This window comes from Melanerpes formicivorus, unplaced genomic scaffold, assembly GCF_026170545.1.
Source record: "Melanerpes formicivorus ecotype bairdi unplaced genomic scaffold, bMelFor1.0.p_v2 SCAF_37, whole genome shotgun sequence".
Taxonomy (NCBI): Eukaryota; Metazoa; Chordata; class Aves; order Piciformes; family Picidae; genus Melanerpes; species Melanerpes formicivorus.
In genome coordinates this window covers 3246659-3268525 of record NW_027142389.1, presented here as the reverse complement: position 1 = coordinate 3268525, position 21867 = coordinate 3246659, and the positions used below count along the sequence as shown (strand labels likewise).

At 52.4% G+C, this 21867-nt stretch overlaps 1 protein-coding gene across 5 annotated transcripts in view; it reads right to left on the bottom strand.

Annotated features, from left to right (window-relative positions):
* Nucleotides 1–21867, bottom strand: part of EDA (ectodysplasin A) — a 90229-nt gene extending 68362 nt beyond the window's left edge. For 3 of the 5 annotated variants that reach the window (XM_068157610.1, XM_068157608.1, XM_068157609.1), the window contains exon 1: nucleotides 21491–21852. In XM_068157610.1, the coding sequence (XP_068013711.1) occupies nucleotides 21491–21781 (291 nt within the window). In that variant the 5' untranslated portion in view covers nucleotides 21782–21852. Of the gene's footprint in view, nucleotides 1–21490 lie in introns of all 5 variants that reach the window. The other 2 variants (XM_068157611.1, XM_068157607.1) reach the window with 2 other exon arrangements.

The window sequence follows — 21867 nt, the reverse complement described above, 5'->3', positions numbered from 1 at the left end:
ATCACTCCAATTCATTATACAATAAATCCACACACAAAATAACAAGGCCTGGCCAGAATACATCATAAAACCTCATTACAACACTTTCAGACCCCAGCTTCAAAGCAGCAACACAAAGCCTCCATGAAAACCCTTGGCCCTCAAAAAAAAAAACAACCTGAATAAATTACCAACAGCCTGGCTGGAGAGACTCCCTGCTCCCTCCTAAGAGCCTCCACAACTCCAAGCAGCACCCATGGGTGCCAGCTCTCTGCCCTCTCGGCTCTGAGCCCGCAGCGGCTCCCGGCCAGCGGGGTCCTCCCCTGCCTCGGGCTCAACCCGTTGCCATTGTGCAGCTCCTCGTGGCTGGAGCAAAGATGCTCCCTCACGGCCCCAGCAGCACATAAAAGAGCTGGCAAACCACGGGGCCCGAAGGCGAGCAGGGCTTCCAGCAGCATCAGGAGGAGTCAGCACAATTGCTCCACGAGCCCCGAAAGCAGAGCCCCAGCTCTTCATTAAAGCATCGGGAGGAGCTCCGAAGCGCCGCGGAGCCTTCCAGAGCCCAGCACATTAATAACCGCCTTGATGACGGTGACAAGTTGGCTTTCCAAAGCCCAGCCAGTGAAGAAAAGAAATCCTTGCAGTTTGCCATGAGGTTTGGGGCAGAAAGTCGTGTTGCAATGCCATCAGGGAATCCCAGCCATGCAAAAGCATCCCCAGCGCTCCCGGGCTCGGCGACAGCCCTTGGCTCCGGCGGCAAAGCACAACGGCAGCCCTGGCCGGTTTATGGGGTGGTTTGAGTTGGAAGGGAGCTTTAAAGGTCACCTAGTCCAACTCCCCTGAAGTGAGCAGGGACATCTTCAACTATCAGGCTGCTCAGAGCCCTCTCTAACCTGATCTGGAATGTATCCAGGGATGGGACATCTACCACCTCTCTGGGCTACCTGATTCAGGCACCCAAAGGCATCCCAACCTGCTGCAGAAGATGCTTTAGCAATGGGATTGGCCTAGATGATCTCCAGAGGTTCCTTCCAACCTCCACCATTCTGTGACTCTGTAACAGTGGCATTTGTTATCCAACTAAAACTGCCACCTTCCCTGTCACACCAAAACTCGTTTTGGCTAAACCTTCTCCAATCCCAAGCCAAGAAGCCATGGTGTGAAAGCCATGCCAGCACACACAATGCCACTCTTATCTCCAGGTCACCTTGTGGTTATGTGCAAAGGTCTCCATCCCTGAGCAATCTTTGCTGCTCCAGTGCACTGCAACACCCAGGGCAGTGCTGGAGTCACCACCCCTGGAAGGGTTTCAAAGCCACACAGATGTGGTGCTGAGGGACATGCTTTAGGGATGACCTGGCAGCACTGGGTTAACAGTTAGACTTGATGTTAAAGCTCTCTTCCAACCTAAATGTTTCTGTGAAAGACAGCCCAGCTCATTTACAACTCCACAACTCCTTGATCCTCCCCATTGACCAGACTTTGGCATTTTGGGGCATATTTTTCTCATGTTCAGTGCCATAAGGAAAGCTCCAGGACGGAGTGGCTGCCATGCACCAGCTGCACCAGCTGCCCCGTGCTCCCAAAAGCTTTATGGCTGCAGTTACCTACTCCCCTCTGAGCAGCAGCTGTCCATGTGGATTCAGTTATTCCAGAGCAGCTACTCTGCCACGGCGCTGGCCAGGAGCCCTCCATGCAGAGAAGCCCTCAGCAGACAGCAAAGAGCCAAGAGAGATAAGAGGAAAGCCGATGGCAACGTCCAAGACACGCCAAGTCGGGTGTGACATTGCTCTCGGGCTCAGCTGAGCACGGAAAACTCTGGACTAATGCTAGGAAGACCCTGCTGAGAGGGATGAGGCTATGGAACAGCTTTCCAAGAAACATGGAAGCGGAGGTGGCTCTGCTGCCCAAAGGGGAAATGAAGAAGAGCAGCAGAACAAGGAGCACAGTGGTGAGGTCTATATCCTGACAGCCCAGGTGCCCACAGACATTTCCCACCAGGATAAACTCCTTTGCTGAATGAAAGTAAGCTTCTGCAGCTGATGCCACAGGCTGGGGGACAGGGAGGGGACAAAGACCCTTGAAAGGGCCCTTGGGGAGAAGAGCCAAGATGAAGAGAAGTCATCTCCACCCCAAAGCAGGGGTTAAAGCTATTTTTTCCCTGCCACTTCAAGCACATAATCACTTGCATTAGTCGCTAGAGACTCCTCCCTCCTGATTCTCCACCAAGCACATTGTCCCACCAGGCAGAGCAGTATGAACTCATCGTGGTTTCCCAACCCTGACCGGGGGCTCCTCCAGCTACTGGCAATACATTTAATAAGTTATTATGCAAATAAAATAATAATAATTATAATAAAAAAACCCCCTCCACCCCAAACCCAACAACAAAAAAACCAACAACTGGCCTTGGCCAAGGGAAATATGCTGTGGCTCCCCAAGCCCCATCTGCATCGCAGCGAGGAGCTCAATGAACTTTAAAATCCTTATTGTCACCACAATGGGCAATGTTCTATTCTCGTTTGGATCTGTTCCTCCCCAGCCTTAGCTTCTCATTTGTGGGTATTTTTAGACCTTCCTATCCCACTCCTCATTATGAAACTCTGGAGCTGCAGATTGATTTATTTCTTAAAAGCAAGTTGCTGTTTGCCCAATAACAGCTTTAACAAATTTGTTCCACCTGCTCAGTTATGCTCCCAACGTCTTTTTTGTGGTTTCCTTGAAGTTTTTTTTCATCCAAACCTCAAAGACTCTCAGCTCAGCATTAAAAGACAAGCTCAGCATCAGCACTACCACTCACAATTCAAATGCTGCTCCAAATTACTGCAAGCTTTCAGGCCTAAGTCGATACAGACAGCAAGATGATGAAGCGTAATGGCTGCGGGCACAGGCACGCTCTTCGCAGGGCACTCTCCTACTGGAAGCCCTACCTCGGCAGCATGCAGGGCTTGCTGCATCAGCCCCAGCATCTTCCACCATCACCTCAGCTAACCTCAGGCACCAGTTACAAACAGATCTAGTAAAAAAACCTACATATATATATATATGTGTGTGTTTGATGATCTTACCCACATTCAGAGGAGCCCAGGAGTTTTTAATCACACCAGCATGTGTCAGACGCCCCTGGGAAAGACGACAGCGTGCAAGGGATCCTTCTGGTCTGGAGGTAGTGGATGCCATGAACCTCCCTCCCCTTTTTATTCCAATAGGCAGCACTTTGAGCACAAAACATGAAAGGGAATCTCGGTGCTTTGGCCCCATCCCTGGAAATGTTGGGGCTGGCAAGAGGCTGGCCCCAGGTTGCCCAGGGAAGCGGTAGATGTCCCACCCCTGGAAACATTCCAGGTAAGGTTGGATGGGGCTCTGAGCAACCTGCTGTAGTTGAAAATGGCCCTGCTCTCTGCAGGGGGTTTGGACAAGATGAGCTGTAAAGGTCCCTTCCAAGCCAAATCATTCCATGATGATATGATTTTCATTAGCCTGATGACAAGCAGCTTTCTTGCACATCCAGCTGAGGAGCTTGATGGGTCAGTAACAGCAGATGTGCAGTCACCTCGGCAGCCAGAAATCACCTGTTATGGCAGCTCTTCAGAACTAGGACAATAATTAATGCTCTCAAACCACTCCAGTTGCTAATTCTGACAGAGGTCAAAACAGAAGCATGGAATGCCAGGAGAGCCCAATGCATTCAGCCTTTCACATGAAACCAGAACCCCAGGGTGATAAGCAGCTCCATGGAGGAGGACCTGAGAATGCTGCTGGACAAGTTCACTATGAGGCAGAAACAGACTCTTGTGACCAAGAAGGCAAACAATCTCCTGAGGGGCATTAAGAAGAGTGTGACCAGCAGGTCAAGGGAGGTTCTCCTTCCCCTCTACTCTGCTCTATTGAGGCCACATCTGGGGTACTAGTTCCAGTTCTGCACTCCCCAGTTCAAGAGAGACAAGGAACTACTGGAGGGAGTCCAGCAGAAGCTACAAAGATGCTGAGTGGACTGAGAGACCTGGGGCCATTGGATCTGGAGAAGAGCAGCCTGAGAGGGCATCTTCTCCATGCTGACCAATAGCTAAAGGGCAGAGGGCAAGAGGATGGGGCCAGACTCTTGTCAGCGGTGCCCAGCAACAGGAGAGGGGGCAGTGGGCACAAATGAGAACCCAGGAGGTGGAAGGGACCTCTGGAGATCACCTAGTCCAACCTCTCTGCTAAAGCAGGGTCACTCACAGCAGGCTGCCCAGGATCATGTCTAGGTAGGTTTGGAATCTCTCAAGAGGAGGAGACTCCAAACCTCCCTGGGCAGCCTGTCCTAGTGTTGTATTTTCACACAGCTTTAATTCATACCTGACCATAGAAGAAGCCCAAGTCTTAGAAGGATATTTTTTAGCTTTCCAAAGTAATTCCTCAGCAAATATTTCAGAAGCAACCTTTACATTTATTGGCAGAACACAGGAGCACCCAGGTGTGCATGACAGCTGCCCAGAGTTCTGCTTCATTTATGTGGCAATAGATTTTAAACTAAAAAAGTGGAAGTTCAGACTAGATATGAGGAAGAAAGGTTTGACACTGAGGGTAGTGAGACACTGGCCCAGGTTGCCCAGGGAGATGCTAGATGCACCACAGCTGCAACCATTCCAGGTCAGGTTGAAGAGAGCTCTGAGCAACCTGCTCAGTGCAGAGGATTTGGACCAGATGGGCTTTAAAGGTCTTTTCCAACCCAAAGCACTGTGTGATTCTGTGATCTATGGAGGGCTGTCTGTAGCCTGAGGGTGAACCAAAACCTGAAAGTCATCAGGGTGTTGGAGAAAGCAATGAACAGAAGAAGAGCAGCAGAAGGGAAGTCCTACCACAGACATACAATTTGCACGTGCACTCTCCTGCCTCTCTCCAACCCTTGAAGCAGGAGCTGTTCCTCCCAGCCATCACAGATTTGAGTGACAGCTTTACAGGCCTGAAAGCCATTTGGTGTTGGGAACCCACAGCACGACACAGCCCGCGCCGTCCAGACACGAGCCCCCCACGCCGGGTGCTGCACAGAGCTGTCAACATCCTGCACCCACAGACCGAACTGAGGACCTACAGAGCTGCCTGCAACACCCTCTGCTGCCTCCAGCCCGACAGAAACAGCTCTGAAACCTGACAGAGCTCCAAAACTTTCAAATCAGTCGTTTCTTGCTGCAGAACAGACCCAGGCTGGCCAGAGGAGCAGCAGGTAGCACCACGCTGTCGATCCAGAGAGAAAAGCACCCACAAAAGTGGGCAAGGCTTGGAGAGGCTGAGGTTGCTCAGCCTGGAGAAGGCTCCAGGGAGAGCTGATAGTGACTTTTCAGTGCTTAAAGGGGCCTGCAAGAAAGATGGGAACAGACTTCTGAGCAGGGCCTGTTGTGACAGGACAAGGGGTGATGGTTTCAAATGAAAAGAGGGAAATTTAGACTCGATGGAAGGAAGAGTTTTTAACTCTGATGGTGGCGAGACCCTGATCCAGGTTGCCCAAAGAGGTGGTCAATGCCTCATCCCTGGAAACATTTCAGGTCATAAAATGGTTTGAATTAGAAGAAACCTTTAAAGGTCATCTAGCCCAACCCCCCTGCACTGAGCAGGGACATTGTCAAGTAGAGCAGGTTGCTCAGAGCCCCTAATAACCTGACCTGCAATGGTTCCAGGGATGAAGCATCTAACACCTGTCTGGGCAACCTGGGCCAGTGTCTCACCACCCTCAGCATAAAAGAATGTCTTGTCTGTGTCTAGGCTGTATCTCCTCTCTTTTAGTTTAGCCCCACCACCCCTTGACACATCTCTCTTCCCTGTGGACAACAACCCTGGTAGAGGGTGATGGAGAAAACGTTTTGTAGCTGAAGAGCCCAAACTCATCTCAAACCAACCCCTGGTTCATGAAGTCTGCACAACTTACTGCACCTAAAGTTAAAACTGAGCACTCTGTGAGCCTGTTCATCCTTCCTGCAACTCAAGGTGTCAAACATCTTCACTAGCTTTCAGTAAACCTCCATCAACACAGCTTCCTACAGGAGCTCTTCCTAAATCCCTCATCTTAAGGTATGAAAGCGATGAGTACACCAAGCCCAGCTATAGTAACCAACCTAAAAGCTACCACAGCAGCTGCTGCATGGGAGTAACATCATGGACAACCTCTTCAGACCCTAAACCTCTGGTAACCACCATAACATTTCCCCATAGAAGTCCAAGATATTCAAATCCAGAGTACTGGCCTAAAAAAATCCAACACAAAGCCAGGGAACAACCCCCAGAAAGTGCCCCAAAGTGTTGTGACCCTGGAAGCAGCACACACACCAGAGCCCACAGCACAACCCAAGCAGCAGCCCATGGGGCTGTCCAGCTCGCTCCAGCTCTTCTCTGTCAAGCTGTTCCCAGAAGCACAACTTATCTGTGCTTTCCCCTCACAAACAGCCTCCTGACTGGCAGGGACATTTAATCTAGGTCCATTGTGGGACAAGACCAAAAAGAAAAAGCCAAGGAAGAAGAGGAGAAGCAATAACTCCAGCTCAGCCTTGCAGCTGTGAGGCACATTTCGCGTTGTCAGCATTTGATGTTGACACTGTCATCTGCCCTGCAGCTAGAAGACAGCCGTGGAAGCAACCCCAACTAAACCAAAGCTTCCCCACTGCAGAGCTTTCCTGCAAGGAATCACAGCTGCAGGCTCATGTTCCTTACACCCTCCCTTGCACAACCACCCTCCCAGCCCGAGCTCACAATGTCTGAGGGCTCGGGATCGCGCACGCCAAGGATGTCAGAGCATCCTGGATGCTCTTTGGACCAGCTTCAACGTCAGTGTCCTCCTGCCTCGTGCCAACGAATACTGAAAGCAAGGATCAGAATTACCACTACCACTGTATAAACAGAATGACTGACTTCTCAGAGCAGAGTGTCCCTGTTTCATACAAACGCAGTCTGGCTTCATGCTCCAGCCAAGCAGAAGGCCCGGGACAGACAGGGTGGCAGGTGAACACATGGCATGGTGGCCCACCTCCTGCAAGCAGCATTCAAGACCAACTCCAGGGCAAGGCAATGCCATGAAGTCCAGCTGGGATGGGAAGAATTGGATATTAGGAACAATTTAATCCCTCAAAGGCTTGTCAAGCCCTGGAACAGCCTGCTCAAGCCAGCACTGGAATCCCCATCCCTGGAGGGATTGAAGACCATGGTCCAGTGGTGACCTGGCACTGCTGGGTTGGACTTGATGATCTTAGAGGCCTTTTCCAACCTCACCACTTCTGTCATTCTATGGAAGTTGGCTCTTTGGGTGCCACCCTTACAGCACCCACAGCACACATCCTGCTGCACAAGCTCTGTCCCTCCGTCCTCTCCAACCCCAAACTTCTACTGCCCTAACCCAGGGTTTACTCCTGGTTGTTTCTAAGCTGCTGCTTTGCCTGCCCTCTACCAGCCTTGTGAACTTAAGTTAACACACATTCACGAATGGTTTGGGCTGGAAATGACCTCCAAAGGGCATCTAGTCCAACCCCCATGCAGTCAGGAGGGGCATCCTCAACTTGCTCAGGCTGCCCAGAGCCCTGTTAAGCCTCACCTTGAATATCTCCAGGGACAGGGCCCCAACCACCTCCCTGAACAACCCAAACCCACCAGCCCAAACCTTTCAATTCTAGAGCTTTTAAAGCATTATGAACTATCTAACTCTCGCTGGCTTCACTCTGATGAACCACTAAATGCCAAGTAGTCAAACAAAGAGCAGAAATCATTTGCTATCTTGACACTGCATCTGCTCACAAACCCTGCAGTGGTTTGGGGTTTTTTTGGGTGGTTTCTTTTTTTGTGTGTGTGGCTATTGTTCCTGGGGTTTGGGCTTTTTGAGAGAGCACTCTCCAGGATAACAAAATCCCTGGGTAAACATGTCAGGGGGACCTTCCCTGTCAGCCATCCCCTCGGGGTGTGACTGCTGCTCTCGACAGAAAAATGATTGCTGTGTGCCAGATTTCAGAGAGCAAATGTGGATCCCCCCTGCAAGGTACCTGGCACTGCTCTTGTACATCAGCAGGGATAGTTAACTGCTTCAGTACCTGATCCAGACAAGGAGCTTGAAGCCAGCTTCTCTGGGACCTGACTGAAAGTTGAACTGTCCCCATCTTCTATCATTTCTGCCCATTATCTCTTGTCCTGTCACTGGGCACCACTGACAAGAGTCTGGCCACATCCTTTTGACCCTTGTCCTTTAGCTATTGATCAGGATTGAGCAGATCCCCTCTCAGGCTGCTCTTCTCCAGGCTAAACAGTCCCAGCTCGCTCAGCCTTTCCTCCTCAGAGATGCTCCAGGTCCCTCAGCAGCTTTGTAGCCTTCACTGTATCCTCTCCAGTAGTTCCCTGTCTCTCGACCTGGGGAGCCCAAAATTGGACACAGCACTCCAGATGTGGCCTCACTAGGGCAGAGAAGAGGGGGAGGGCAACCTCCCACAACCTGCTGACTTAATGCATCTTAGGACATCAATGTCTTCCTTGGCCACAAGAACACATTACTGCCTCTTGGGGAATTCTTAGTCCACCAGCACTCCCAGGTCCTTCACAGAGCTTCTTTCTAGCTAAGGTTATCCTGAAAAGCAAGAGAAAAATCCACCTGGCAGCCTAGGGAGCAAAGAGCTGAGAGCAATCAGCTGTATCCAGAGTTCCTTGGCAAATCCAGGCTGTTGGAAATGTAGGACAGAGTCTAGAGCTCTGTGGGGCTTGATGTGGGGCTTGGGCTTTTTGATTCTCAGACAGCTTGATTCTTGGGTGCACCATGAAGGTGGTGACCAGCAGGTTGAGGGATGTTATCCTACCCTTACACTCTAGTGAGGGCACAGCTGGAGTCCTGGGTCAAGTTCTGGGTTCCCCAGTTCAAGAGAGACAGGAAACTACTGGAGAGAGTTCAGCCAAAGGAGCCCAAACAACTCCTTTCAACAGCAAGTTGTTCAGCCTAGAGAAAAGCAGACTGAGGGGACCTTAGAGCTGCCTTCCAGTACCTGAAGGGATCCTTACAGCAAGGCTGGAGAGGGACTTTTCATGAGGGTGTCTAGAGACAGGGCAAGGGGGAATGGTTTGAAGCTGAGGGAGAGCAGGGTTAGACTGGAGCTTAGGAAGAGGTTCTTCAGTATGAGGGTGGTGAGACTCTGAAACAGGCTGCCCAGGAAGGTTGTGGAAGCCTCTTCCCTGGGGGTGTTCAAGACCAGGCTGGATGAGGCCTTGAGCAGCGGAGTCTAGTCGAGAGGTGTCCCTGCCCATGGCAGGGAGGGGTTGGAGCAGATGATCTCTACCCTTCCTTCCAACCTGAGCCATTCTATGATAGGTGAAGACTCCAAGCCAACACTAAAGATGTGGCTAAGAGGATGATCCTTGAATCCTTTAAACATTACAACACTTTCACACTTTACATTTCCCAGCACACAGAAAAGTCTCCTTTCCACCTCTGAAGGAGAAAACCTCTTTTAATTTACTCCAGACACAAGCTGGGCTTCCCCTCACCCCAGGACCCCTCAGCCAGGATCCCAGATTTCTCAGCAAGGGCTAACCCCCAAATCCAGCAAGCACCAACAAGCCCACCCATAACTCAGAGGCAGCCAACCTACAAGTTTACCTCATTCTCACTAAAAAGATATTAACAGCTGCAGTTAGCACCCAGCCCTTTGTGTGTTTTTCATCTCTGCATACACCTCATCAGATTTGCAGGTCCAGCAAATCCCACAAGTCTTGTGAGAAGCAGCTGAGGTTGGTTAGCCTGGAGAAAAGGAGGCTGAGGGGAGACCTCATTGCTCCCTACAGCTCCCTGAAAGGAGGTTGGAACCAGCTGAGGTTGGTTAGTCTGGAGAAAAGGAAGCTGAAGGGAGACCTCATTGCTCCCTACAGCTCCCTGAAAGGAGGTTGGAACCAGCTGAGGTTGGTTAGTCTGGAGAAAAGGAGGCTGAGGGGAGACCTCATTGCTCCCTACAGCTCCCTGAAAGGAGGTTGGAACCAGCTGAGGTTGGTTAGTCTGGAGAAAAGGAAGCTGAAGGGAGACCTCATTGCTCCCTACAGCTCCCTGAAAGGAGGTTGGAACTAGGTGGGGTTCAGCCTCTCCTCTCAAGGAACAAGCAACAAGACAAGAGGAAATGGCACAGGGGGAGGTTTAGGTTGGACATGAGGAACAATTTCTTCCCCCAAAAGGGTTGTCAAGCCCTGGAACAGGCTGCTCAGGGCAGTGGTGGAGTCTCCACCCTGACAGGGTTTAAAAGCCATGGAGATGTGGTGCCGAGGGACATGGTTTAGCGGTGAGCTGGCAGTGCTGGGTTAGTGTTGGGAGTTGATGATCTGAAAGGCCTCCTCCAACCAAAACAATTCTGTGACTCTGGGTGAAACAGCATCACTCTGCAACTACACTGACAACCATGAAAGTCTCATTTCTGGGGCTGAACTGCCAATTTCCCTCAGTGTCAGCAACAGTTCCAGTTCCAATCAGCTTTAAACGCTTCATTCCATTTCCCCGCCCCCATGGGAAAACACAAAACCCAGTGCTAGTTAAGGTTATCAGCAGCAAGATGACTTATTTGCCAGGTTGAAGGAAATAATTGCTCCCAAATTATTTCCTGGAGGAGTTTTGCTGAGCCCAGCAGGCAGCGAAGCCTGAAAGGCTCACGCGACGTCTGTTCAGACCATCAGCATCTGCCCCACGTGTGTCCACAGCCCCAAGCCTCCCTGGGAACGGGGAAGAGCTGCTGCAGCTCCATGCACAGGAAAATAAAAGCAAGGAGCCAAAGACAGTTTTGCTGTCTGCTGGCCAAGGGACACTAAATCTGTGGTTTCTTGCTGTGTATCTGGACACACAACATTGACCTGCCCTAAGCAGCCCCCTCTTAACTGGGTCAGCCTGGGAGGGAGCAGGAGTGGGGTCAGATGAGCATCTGTAGCCAATGCATCCTAAATACCTTCTTGCCCCAGCAAGGGACCACAGGATCACAGGGTGTCAGGGGTTGGAAGGGACCCAAAGATATCATCAAGTCCAACCCCCCTGCCAGAGCAGGACCATACAATCTAGCTCAGGTCACAGAGGAATGCATCCAGATAGGCCTTGAAAGTCTCCAGAGGAGGAGACTCCACAACCTCTCTGGGCAGCCTGTTCCAGTGCTCTGAGACCCTTACAGTAAAGAAGTTCCTCCTTGTGTTGAGGTGGAACCTCCTGTGCTGCAGCTTACATCCATTGCTCCTTGTCCTAACCCAGGGAGCAAGTGAGCAGAGCCTGTCCCTGTCCCCTCCCTCCTGAACCTCAGTCCTCAGATATTTATAAACATTGATTAAATCCCCTCTCAGTCTTCTCATTTCCAGACTAAAAAGCCCCAGGTCCCTCAGCCTCTCCTCATAAGGCAGTGCTGCAGTCAGAAGCTCTGGTGTCATCTCCTCTCCTTTTGAAAGCCCTCAGTGGGGTTTTCTTCCATCAGGAAAAACCTCCTTGCAGAGATGCTGACTGCAATGGAGATGGAGAACATGGAATCATAGACTGACTGTGGTTAGAACAGGTTCTCAAATGTCATGCAGTCCATCTGCAACTAGAAGAGGTTGTTCAGAGCCCTGTCCAACCTGCCCTGGAATGTTTCCAGGCATGGGGCATCTGCCACCTCTCTGGGCAACCCTCAGTGCCCTCAATTTCTTCTATCTAGTCTAAATCTCCCTCTTTAGAATCATCAGCTCTTGTCCTGTCACAACAGGCCCTGCTGACAAGTCTGTCCCCATCTTTCTTACAGGCCACTTTAACCGCTACAAGAAGGTCTTCCTGGAGCCTTCTCTTCTCCAGGCTGAACAACCCCAACTCTCTCAGCCTGGCCTCATCCTTTCTGTGGCCTCCCCTGGCTCTGCTCCAGCAGGTTCACATCCTGCTGAAATGATTATCTCCATCAATTAAAGTGAAACAACCAAAGGCCAAGGGAAGCCTTATTCTGGAAGACAGAAGATCTCTTCCAAAGAGAGCACCTGGCCACCTCCTGCCCCCCAGCTGGTGCTGGTGCAGCAGCAAAGGGCTGAAGGAGAAGGAAATGCTCCTTTAGAAGGAATGCCAACACTGAAGTCATGAAAAATATGGAAGAGAGAAAGGGTAACACAACAGTAAAGCTGGTTCAGAAGCATGACAAAGTCACTGAGGGAGCACAGTGCAGGAGAGTCAGCACCCAACTCAACCATCATGGGACAGCCAGAAAAGCTGCAAGACATCCAGAGCAGGACCAGAAGCACCAGTGCTGGTCCCAGCATGGAGCCAGAGCCACCACGGTTATGGAGAAGACCACAACACAGCAGCTCCTCAGCTCTTATGCCCACATAGAGATTGCTATTCTAGACCTGTTCCATGCTTTGAGGTGGATGCGACTAAAGGGCTGGCTTAAACTCTCTCACCATCTCCCCCCTTCCCCTTGTTATGTGCCTCAGGAGACATCTGAAACACAGAGGTGAAGAAAATTGCAAAGAGGGATTAAAGGGGCCAGACAAAGGCAGCACAGGAGGGACAGGGCTGTGACACTGCCCTGGGGACAGGGTATTTAACTCGGCTTTGTCACCAAGAGGCTGCCACTGGGACATTGTGTCTGTTGTAAAGGAGATGAAACCAGCAGGGACAAGGAGGGACTGATCTCCTAAACCCACACTGCCATGTCTGTGGCTGTCTGGCAGCTCAGTGCTGGCCCACGCTGGGTCCAACCTAGACCCAGCAGCTACCAGCCAGCACGCCAAAGCCCAGCTGCAAAGCCACACAACACAGAGCCACCAGGACCCTGCGCATCACAGCCCCTCACTGTGCCATACAGCACCTGCTGCAGCACCACGTTAAAGCCAAGCAATGCCACCCCATGCCATGCAACACCTACTCTGGTAGAGCCATGCCATGCCATTTCACATGAGATCCACCACAGCATCATGCCACATGGTGCCCACTGCTGCAAGCCACTCAATGCCACACTGCTTCATGCTTGCTGCTGCAAACCCCTGCAGCACAGCCCCGTGCCCTGCAGTGCTCACTGCTGCAAAGCCATGCAGGGCAAACCCATGCCATCCCATGCATATCCCTGCCAAGCAATGCCATGCAACAGTGCCTATCCTGTCATGCACTGCCCACTGCTGCAAGGCCAATTCCTCCCAGTGCCACACACTGCCCACTGCTGCAAGGCCAAGCAATGTGATGCCTGCTGCTGGCATCCCATGCTTTTCTCCACCCATTTAGGTCCCTGAATGAATAGGATTAAGGAGGGCTCCAGCTGGTGTGTCCCCTCCCCACACTCCAACAGGAAGCACATCCCATAGCACAAGATCACCTGCAGGCTGAGGGATCATTTCAAGTCACCAGGGTGCTCCTCCTGCTCCAGAGCCATTCTTGAGGTGCTCCAGAGCCATTCTTGAGGCTCTCCCGAGATGTGGAGACTCCAGAGATCAGGCAGAGATCAGGCAGAGGTGCAGCTGCAGCGGGACCTGGCTGCTGGCACGGACATTTGGAAGGCATTACAGCCCTGGCATCCCATCAATGCACTCTTGCATATTTAGTACTTTGCACTTACAACAGAATTTTACTCGGGCTTATGGCAAGAGCTTGGTTTAATATCCATCCATCTGCGAGTAATTATTCTGGTTAGAGCAGCGCTCAGGCCCCACTGGCATCAGCACCAGCAGCAGACAAAACCAGCACCGTCCCAAGGGTCTAACCAGGGGGCTCTTATGACTGCCCCGTGTCAAAGCTGAGGCAAGAGCTTTTATTTCCCTCCCCTATAAAGGCACTTAAGCATTTTACAATGGTGCCCCCAATCTCCCTCTGATGCTGCACAATGAACTCTGACAGATTACACCTCCTCAGCCGCACGCTCACCACGCTGAACTCGCCCCCACGGAGCTCGCTCGGTGTTTCACGCGCCGGCGCGCCCCCTCAGCCCCGCGTGCGCAAGCTACCTTCGGCAGCCAGACACCTCCAGAAACAACATCCTCTAAAAAGTGTTGAAAGGTATTAAAATATCGAGTCATTAGCATGTAATGAGGCTGGGAATGGCAGCTCTGCGTGCTCTGAAGCGCTCAGGGTTTGGCTTCCAGTCAAGGAAAATAGACTGGATTAGTGGGGGAGCGAAATTAGGGGAGCGCGCGGTTTAATTAGCACTACAAGATACTACACGTGGAGGGAAAGAGCAGGGAAGATTTATGGCATCATGTGGTAAGGCAAACAATGTTAGGAGGTTAGAATAATATTGGTTTGAAACGGCACCGTGTACTCTCGAGGTGCAAATGGAAGAGAACTCTGGAATGCCACCGAGCGTCCTCAGGGACAGGGGCTTGGAGCACTGGCCGAGGGAGAACAGCCGAGAAGCCCTGCAGCTTTGGTCACGTGAAGGGTCAAAAGCCTTGGCAACAACAACCTTCTCCATCAAGGAATTCCATAACTGCTGATAAAGAAATAAAGCCCTGAGTCCTTGCACCGAGTGGCAGTGTTTATGGAGCGAGCAGGGAAGAGAGAATCGAGCGGCAAGCGCCGCTCCGGAAGGGGAAGACGAGGCAGAGCTCGGAAGTGCCTGGAGAGGAAGGAAGCACCCTGGTCACGTTGTCCCACAGCCCACCCTCCTTGGGCTGAAGACACAGGTCCTCAGCTCGTCCCTTCAGACACTGACTCACTCAATCCTCTACCACACGTGCTCTGTGCACGCTGCTGAGCTCTTCCCTCTGCTGCCGCTCCTCCCAGCACGGGCAGGACGCTGCCGCTGACCCCCTCCTGGTGAGCCCTTCTCACGTTATTCCTGGCTTTCTGCTTCCAGCAAGGTGAGAGCCTGGCACAGGCTGCCCAGGGAGGTGGTGGAAGCCTCATCCCTGGAGGTTTTTAAGGCCAGGTTGGATGTGGCTGTGAGCAACCTGCTGCAGTGTGAGGTGTCCCTGCAGTGTGAGGTGTCCCTGGCCATGGCAGGGGGGTTGGAGCTGGATGGTCCTTGATGTCCCTTCCAACCCAGGACTAGGGGGAATGGAATGAAGCTGGAGGTGGGGAGATTCAGGCTGGATGTGAGGAGGAGGTTCTTCACCATGAGAGTGGTGAAGCACTGGAATGTGTTGTCCAGGGAGGTGGTCGAGGCCCCATCCCTGGAGGTGTTTAAGAGCAGGCTGGATGAGGCTCTGTCCAGCCTGGTCTAGTGTGGGGTGTCCCTGCCCATGGCAGGGGGGTTGGAACTAGATGATCCTTGTGGTCCCTTCCAACCCTGAATGAAACTATGAAACTATGATAGCAGTCTGCTGAAACCTGTCCTCCTCCCTAGCCTGGCCATTGCTGGATTAGAACCATAGAAGCATTTTGGTTGGAAAAGGCCTTCAATATCATTAAATTCAACCACTCTCTAACTCAAACCCGTGTCCCTCAGCACCACATCTCTGCCTCTTTTAAACACCTCCAGAAAAAGGTGATCCAACCACCTCCCTGGGCAGCCTGTTCCAGTGCTTGAGAACCCTTTCAGTGAAGAAGTTTCTTCTAACATCCAACCTAAACCTCCCCTGGTGCAACTTGAGGCCATTTCCTCTCATCCTGTCTTTCGTTACTAGGGATAAGAGACCAACTTCCACCTGGCTCCAACCTCCTTTTAGGTACTTGTAGAGAGACAGGTGGTCTCCTCTCAGCCTCCTTTTCTCCAGGCTAAACGACCCCAGTTCCCCCAGCTGCTCCTCATAAAACCTGTCCTCCAGACCCTAGACCTGTTCTCCAGACCCTCAATTAATTCCATGCTTGCCCCCACACACTCTCTGGATAGCTAACACAGCTGACATGCTCACAAGCTTAGAGACAGAGCATTTCTTATCTTCCATCTAATTCTCTCTTAGATGTCAGATTGTTCTTTATTTTACACCTTTGCTACCCTCACCACCACCCCTCATGAGACATACCTGCAGCTGACTTGCACTTGGGGATCCCAGAGCTGCAGTTAGTTTTCTGCCTGAGTTTCCCTGTTTCCAAAGGGGAGTTGCTGAGCTCCAGCCCTTGCCGGTGCAGTGACACCCCACTGCAGACAACAAGGTGTCCATCTCACCTGCTTGGTGTAAGGAGGAGAGAAATACACCCAAACAGCATCATAAAGTGATCAGAAGGGTGCCCAAGGCAGGAACAGGGGCACCAGCTGGGCACTGCCCATGCTACCAAAGGAGATGGTTCCTCCACACACCCAGAGTTAAACCTACACATGGATGTGCCTCAGACCTGTGGGGCAAAGCTCACATCACAAAGCCACTGTCACTCTCCTGCCACTCTCTTGATGCTCTGCACCACTGTCTCCTTTCACAGGAAAAGCTGATGGATCCCTAGCAGACTGCACAGAATATTCATAGGAATGGCAGCAGAAATGTGTTTTCTAGCTGTTAGCAGGCAACCTTCTCTCCTCAGCACAGACCCTAAGCATCACACAGTCTCAGGAATGCCACCCTCTCCATCAAGGGATGGGCACCACTAAAATGTGGATGAAGGTCACCAGAGCCCTGACATGTTTGTCAGATAGCAACTGTTACCTCCCTTTTTTGCTCTCTAAGAGCTTCCTCCAGCTAGACTCAAGACCACCAAATTGTAATTGGAGGGAAGCCCCACCATGAAGCACAACCCAGCACTACCTACATTCTGGCTGCCTAGAGAGGTGGCAGATGCTCCATCCCAGGAAACATTCCAGGTGAGGTTGGACTGGGCTCTGAGCAACCTCCTCTAGTTGAAGATGTCCATGCTCACTGCAGGAGAGCTGAACTAGATAAGATTTAGAGGTCTCTTCCAACCCAAGCCATGCTGTGGTTCTGTTCCACCGTGCCCACCTGGGGTTTCCACCACCTGAGGTCAGAAGTCATAGAACCCCAAAACATGAGCCCTCAACACATACTGAAAGGTTTGTGTCCTGCACAAGTCTCTTCAGAGGAGGCTAACACTGGGGAAGTGTTTCCAGCAGGACACTCAAAGCTTTCAGCACAGTTTCAGCTCAGGCCTACTCCATCGTGCACCAGGGTAAGTACGCATGGATGGGCTGAAGGGATGCTCCTGGGGGAGGGAGGAGTCTCTACAGCACCTCTAGAGCCTACCCACAGCACATGGTGTAAACCTCACCTCAGTGCCATTTTTCACTCTGGAGCAGGAATTGAGAAGAAAGGGCAAAATAATGTTCACTTCATGTTAGTCAACCAAGAGATACCTTGTGGCTGAGCCTGGCCAGGCCAGCCCTAGCTTCCAACAGCACTAAAACTCTTCTGCTTTTCCACTACATCCTGCCTAGGTGTCCTGGCTGGCCTGCCAAGCACCATTTCAGTGTAGAGCTACTTAAACAATGACAACATGATCATGAGAAACACCACACAATCGTTTTGAGGGCAGCAGAAAACACCTGCCCCAAAGGCCTTACTTTCAGTCACAGCCCTTCAGTGGCACAGGGTGGACAACAGGCTGAGTACGAGTGACAATGCAACGTCCATCTGTCTTCTACAACCAACAGTCAGAGGCCAATGTGCTACAAGCCCAGCCTGGGTGAAACCACCCCAAATAAAGCACCAAGAATCACCCTGCCACAGCATCCTGACAAGAACCATAGAAGGGCTTAGGTTGGAAGTGACCTCAGAGATCATCTACTCCAACCTCCCTGCCATGGGCAGGGACACCTCTCTACGCAACTCAGCTGCTCAAGGCCTTTCCCAACCTGGCCTTGAAGACCCCCAAGGAGGAGACATCCACAACCTCCCTTATAATAGCATCAATAAGGTGTTCAAGAGGGGATTGGACGTGGTACTTGGTGCCATGGTCGAGTAGTCACAAGGTCTTGGGTGACAGGTTGGACTTGATGATCCTTGAGGTCTTTTCCAACCTTGTTGATTCTATGATTCTATTCTATTCTCCCCATCAAATAAAGCAAATGCTTCAGTCTTGAAGGAACACCCCTGGCAGTGCATGTATTGTGTCCCTGCCCATGGCAGAGGGCTTGGAGGAGACATAAACCATTCTAGGATTTTCATTAAACAGCACAACAAGCAGCATGCAGAGCCTCAGCTGCACCCTCTCACTCTCCTTTATCCACAACTACTCTCCCTCAAAACCTTTATTCCTGTCATTTCCTAATCAAAGGAGCTTTTAGAGCTAGACAGGAATTAAAAGGGCCTGATGACTGCTGGAAGAGGAGGACCCTGGCTGCTGTGCCAGGAGGTAGAGGAGTAAGGTAGGAAAGGGAATGAAAACAGGTTAATGGAGAGTTAGCGGGGGTTAGACAAGGTGAGATCAATAAAACCAGCAGGAAAGCAATGATGCTGTTGGGAATGCTGATGGGAGCAGGTCCCTCCCTTGCTGAAGCGGCGAGTGGTAGAGACGGAGCGACCACCTTTGGAGGTGGTGAAGGTAAATGCTGGTATCCCATCTCCTGCTCAGCACACTCTTTCAGGTGACTTGGCAGCAGCCACCCCTGGCCAGCCCCAAGCACCTCCATGACAAGTCAGGTCTGATGGATACTCAACAGGACTCCAAGAGGCAGACACTGGCAGCTCCAAAGCCCACCATGGGATGCTCACAGGGACGAGGCACTTTGCCTGGACCTCAGGAAGAAACAGATTTTGGCAGAAATGTGGCACAACATAGACTTGCTCAAAGGAGCAGCACTAAAATGAAGCTCAGCTACTACAGGGATGAATTTTTGGACAACCAGACCCCATCTTGTTTCAGGACAAGATATTCTAACGAGCGGCACGCAGCACCCTGCTGCCTGTTCCCCGCAAGCACAGCCGTTAACAAAGCAGCCCCTAAGGAACACACTGAGAGAACCACTTTGGTGCTCCACAGCACAGCCACCTGAAGGGATTATTTGGACTTCAGAACAGCCACCTCAGCCCAAATCCTCCGTCCCATCTCCGAGGGGCAGCAATGGAAGAGTCAATGAATTAAAAGCGGCATTAAACCAAGTTTTCATCTGGAAGCCAAGGAGGTGATGCAACACCCAGCGGCTTCTGGGACAAAGATGTGAACTACAATGCCTCAACCTCTGCCATGAAAAATTGCCCTTGTATCCCAAATGAGTTACATATTCAGCTACCCTGTGAGATAGGGAAGTGGAGGTTATCGAGCTGCCAAATCTCACTCCTGTCATGAGGTCATTTCTGGCCAGCGGCCAGCAGAGATTTGCTTGCCAAGCTCTCGGTGCTGACCATCGCTCCCCATCCTTCCCCCTGCTCCTTTCTCTCCTGCCTCAGGTCAGGAAAAGGGAAAAAAAGGGAAAAAATTAAAGAAAGAAAACGGGCTCAGGAAGGGGAATATTTTGTGCTTGTTTCAAATCAGCTTGTACAATCACAATACAGGCAGCAGCCACTCAGCCTCTACTGCAAATACTCTGCATAGCAAAACGACTGCTTGAGGGCTCGGGGCAGCGTGTTCATCAGGATGCTGGGTTCCCCAGAGGCATCCCAGGTCCCTGGGACAGGGATCTCCTCGATCAGATCCTTGGAAACAATTATTTACTCATTTCTGCCAGTGTCTGTCTCCCGACACAAGGGTATGGGAGAGACTTTGGGCTCACCAGAATCACAGCTTGGCTTCTATGGGCTGGAAAAGTGCTCAGAACATGCTCAGGGCTCTAAATTTATAGTATCAACAACATTTTAAGGAAGGCTTCTTGGCAAACAGCTCATTTCACTGCTTCAATCCCAGCAGGGACAGACTCACAGCACCCTAGGACATGGAAGGTGGCTGGTTGGAACTGTGCACAGACTCAAGGAGAAAAGGAGCAACAGTACCACAAATATTAACCACACGTTGTCACAGGTTTCCAAATGGGAGCATTTTGCAGCTGGGCTGCAACCACCCAGGGGGTCCACACACCAGTGCGGAAAAGAAGAGGCAGAAACCAACCTGCTCTTGCACAGTTTAGCCTTAGAAGGTGCTTGCAGGGGGGGGACACACAACTCAACAGGCTGCTGCATCTTGCTCGCAGGGCAAGAGGAGCGGGGGAGGGGGTGAAATTCCCAGGGCTTTGCGTGCCCATAACACAGGGAAACTTTCTCTCAACCAACTGCTTCAATATGGCCACAGGAATTTTTCATCTTATGCCCGACGGGCCAGATGTAAAATAAAGAAGTAATTAGCGTTACCTTATCTGGAGTATGTCAGCTGCAGCGAGCGACGCTTGGATCTTCGTCCACATCCAGAGACAAACTATCTAACGCCGTAATTTATGGACGCCTCAACTATTTACCCTGGTATTTCATTATACAGGCGCTGGAAAGAAGAGCTCTAAAGACTAAACAGATCCAGCACGATAACACGAAAGGAACTTCAGCCGCATGCTATTACAAGACAACCTAAGAATTCCACCGCCGCATCAAGCCGCTCCAGCTCTATGTTGACACCGCTTAAGCACCGAGGGGCAAAAACAAAAGGGATGCCCGGACGTCCCGGGATCTCTCCCCTTCAATGCTTTCTCGGATTTTATCGTCGGAAGCTGGAAATACCCCCTGGAAGGGGCGAGCCCGGCTTTCCCGGGAGCAGCCGAGGCCAGCGAGCAGAACGGCTGCCGGCTGCCAAGTAGGAGGGAAGAGTTTCCAAACTCGCAGCTTTATCAAAGCTATTTTTGTCCGTGCATTGATAACCAGCAAAGCACGGACTGTGAGGGCAGGGCTTTGTGTCTCAGCTGCCCCCTGGCTAAGCCACCCGGCACTTTTGGGGAGCGGGCCATCGGCTCGTGAGGCTCTAAAGGGAGGAAACTCCTTCCTTCAGCTTGTCCTGCTTGCAAGCGAGGTTTCGTGCCTGGAAAAAATGAGCTAAGTTTGGGAGCGGAGGCCCCAGCAACGCTCCTGCTCTCCCAGAGGCTCTCGGGACAAGCAAGCCCCCCCCCCCGCCCCCCCCGGGCACCATCGCTCCCAGGGGCTGGACGCACCAGTGAGGACAACTGGAGCGTGAAACCAACCTGGTCTTGGACAGGTCAGACTACGGAGGTGCTGGGGGGAGCACAGCTCAAAAGTCTGCTGCAACGCACGGCAAAGCGGGATAAAAAAAATCCAAATAATCCAGAACACCCCAAGAGGGCAGAGGCAAGCGTGGGGTGTGCAGGGCTGAGGGTTTGCAGCGCTCACCGAGGTGGGATTCAGAGCCGAGCCGCGCAGAGCTCCCCGGCTCCAGCCTGCCCCCCTCCCAGGGGAGCAGACCCCCGGCTCCGGCCACCTCCTTCAGCCGGTACCGCTCTCGCCGCCCCCCGGGGCTGTCGGCATCGGGGCCGACATGGCGGGGCTGTCACGACAGGCAGCAGGTGGAGCGCAGGCGGCCCTCGGAGCCCCCCGCAGCACCGGCTCCCCCTTACGCTTCCCAGCCAAGAATACTGAGTTCTCTTCAAATTTAACCCCCGCCAGCGCCGCCCGGGGGCTTTTGCCTCCTTTTTACTCCTCAGTAAACACATATTTGGGGTAATCAAGAAGTTGGTCGGAAGAATGGAGACGGGGGACTGCAGGACAGGGGGAAAGGGACGTGGGGGTCCGTGACAAGTGCGGTCCCGCCCGGCCGCGACCCCCCCACTTTCCCAAGCCCGGGACCCACCTGCTGGCGGCGGTCCCCGCCCTCGGCGGGCCGCTGGGGGCGACCGGTGACCGGGGAGCCCGGAGCTGCGGCCGCCGTCCCGTCCCGCCGCGGGGATGCCGCGGGCTGTGGGCCTCGGTCGCGGCGGAGTTCGGAGCGCAGCTCCAGGTAACAGCCCAGCGTCAGGACGTGCAGCGCCAGCGACAGCGCAAAGAAGCCGAGGAAGAGCCGCCAGCTGCCGCCGCCGCCGCAGGCGCAAGCACCGCGGGGTGTTGCTGCTGCCGCCGCCTCCGCTCTGCGCTCCGCACCCATGGCCGGCGGGACGGAGCGGCGAGGCGCCGTGCTGCTACTGCTCCATGCTCGGCCGGGGCGAGCCGAGCCGAGCCGAGCCGCCGCGG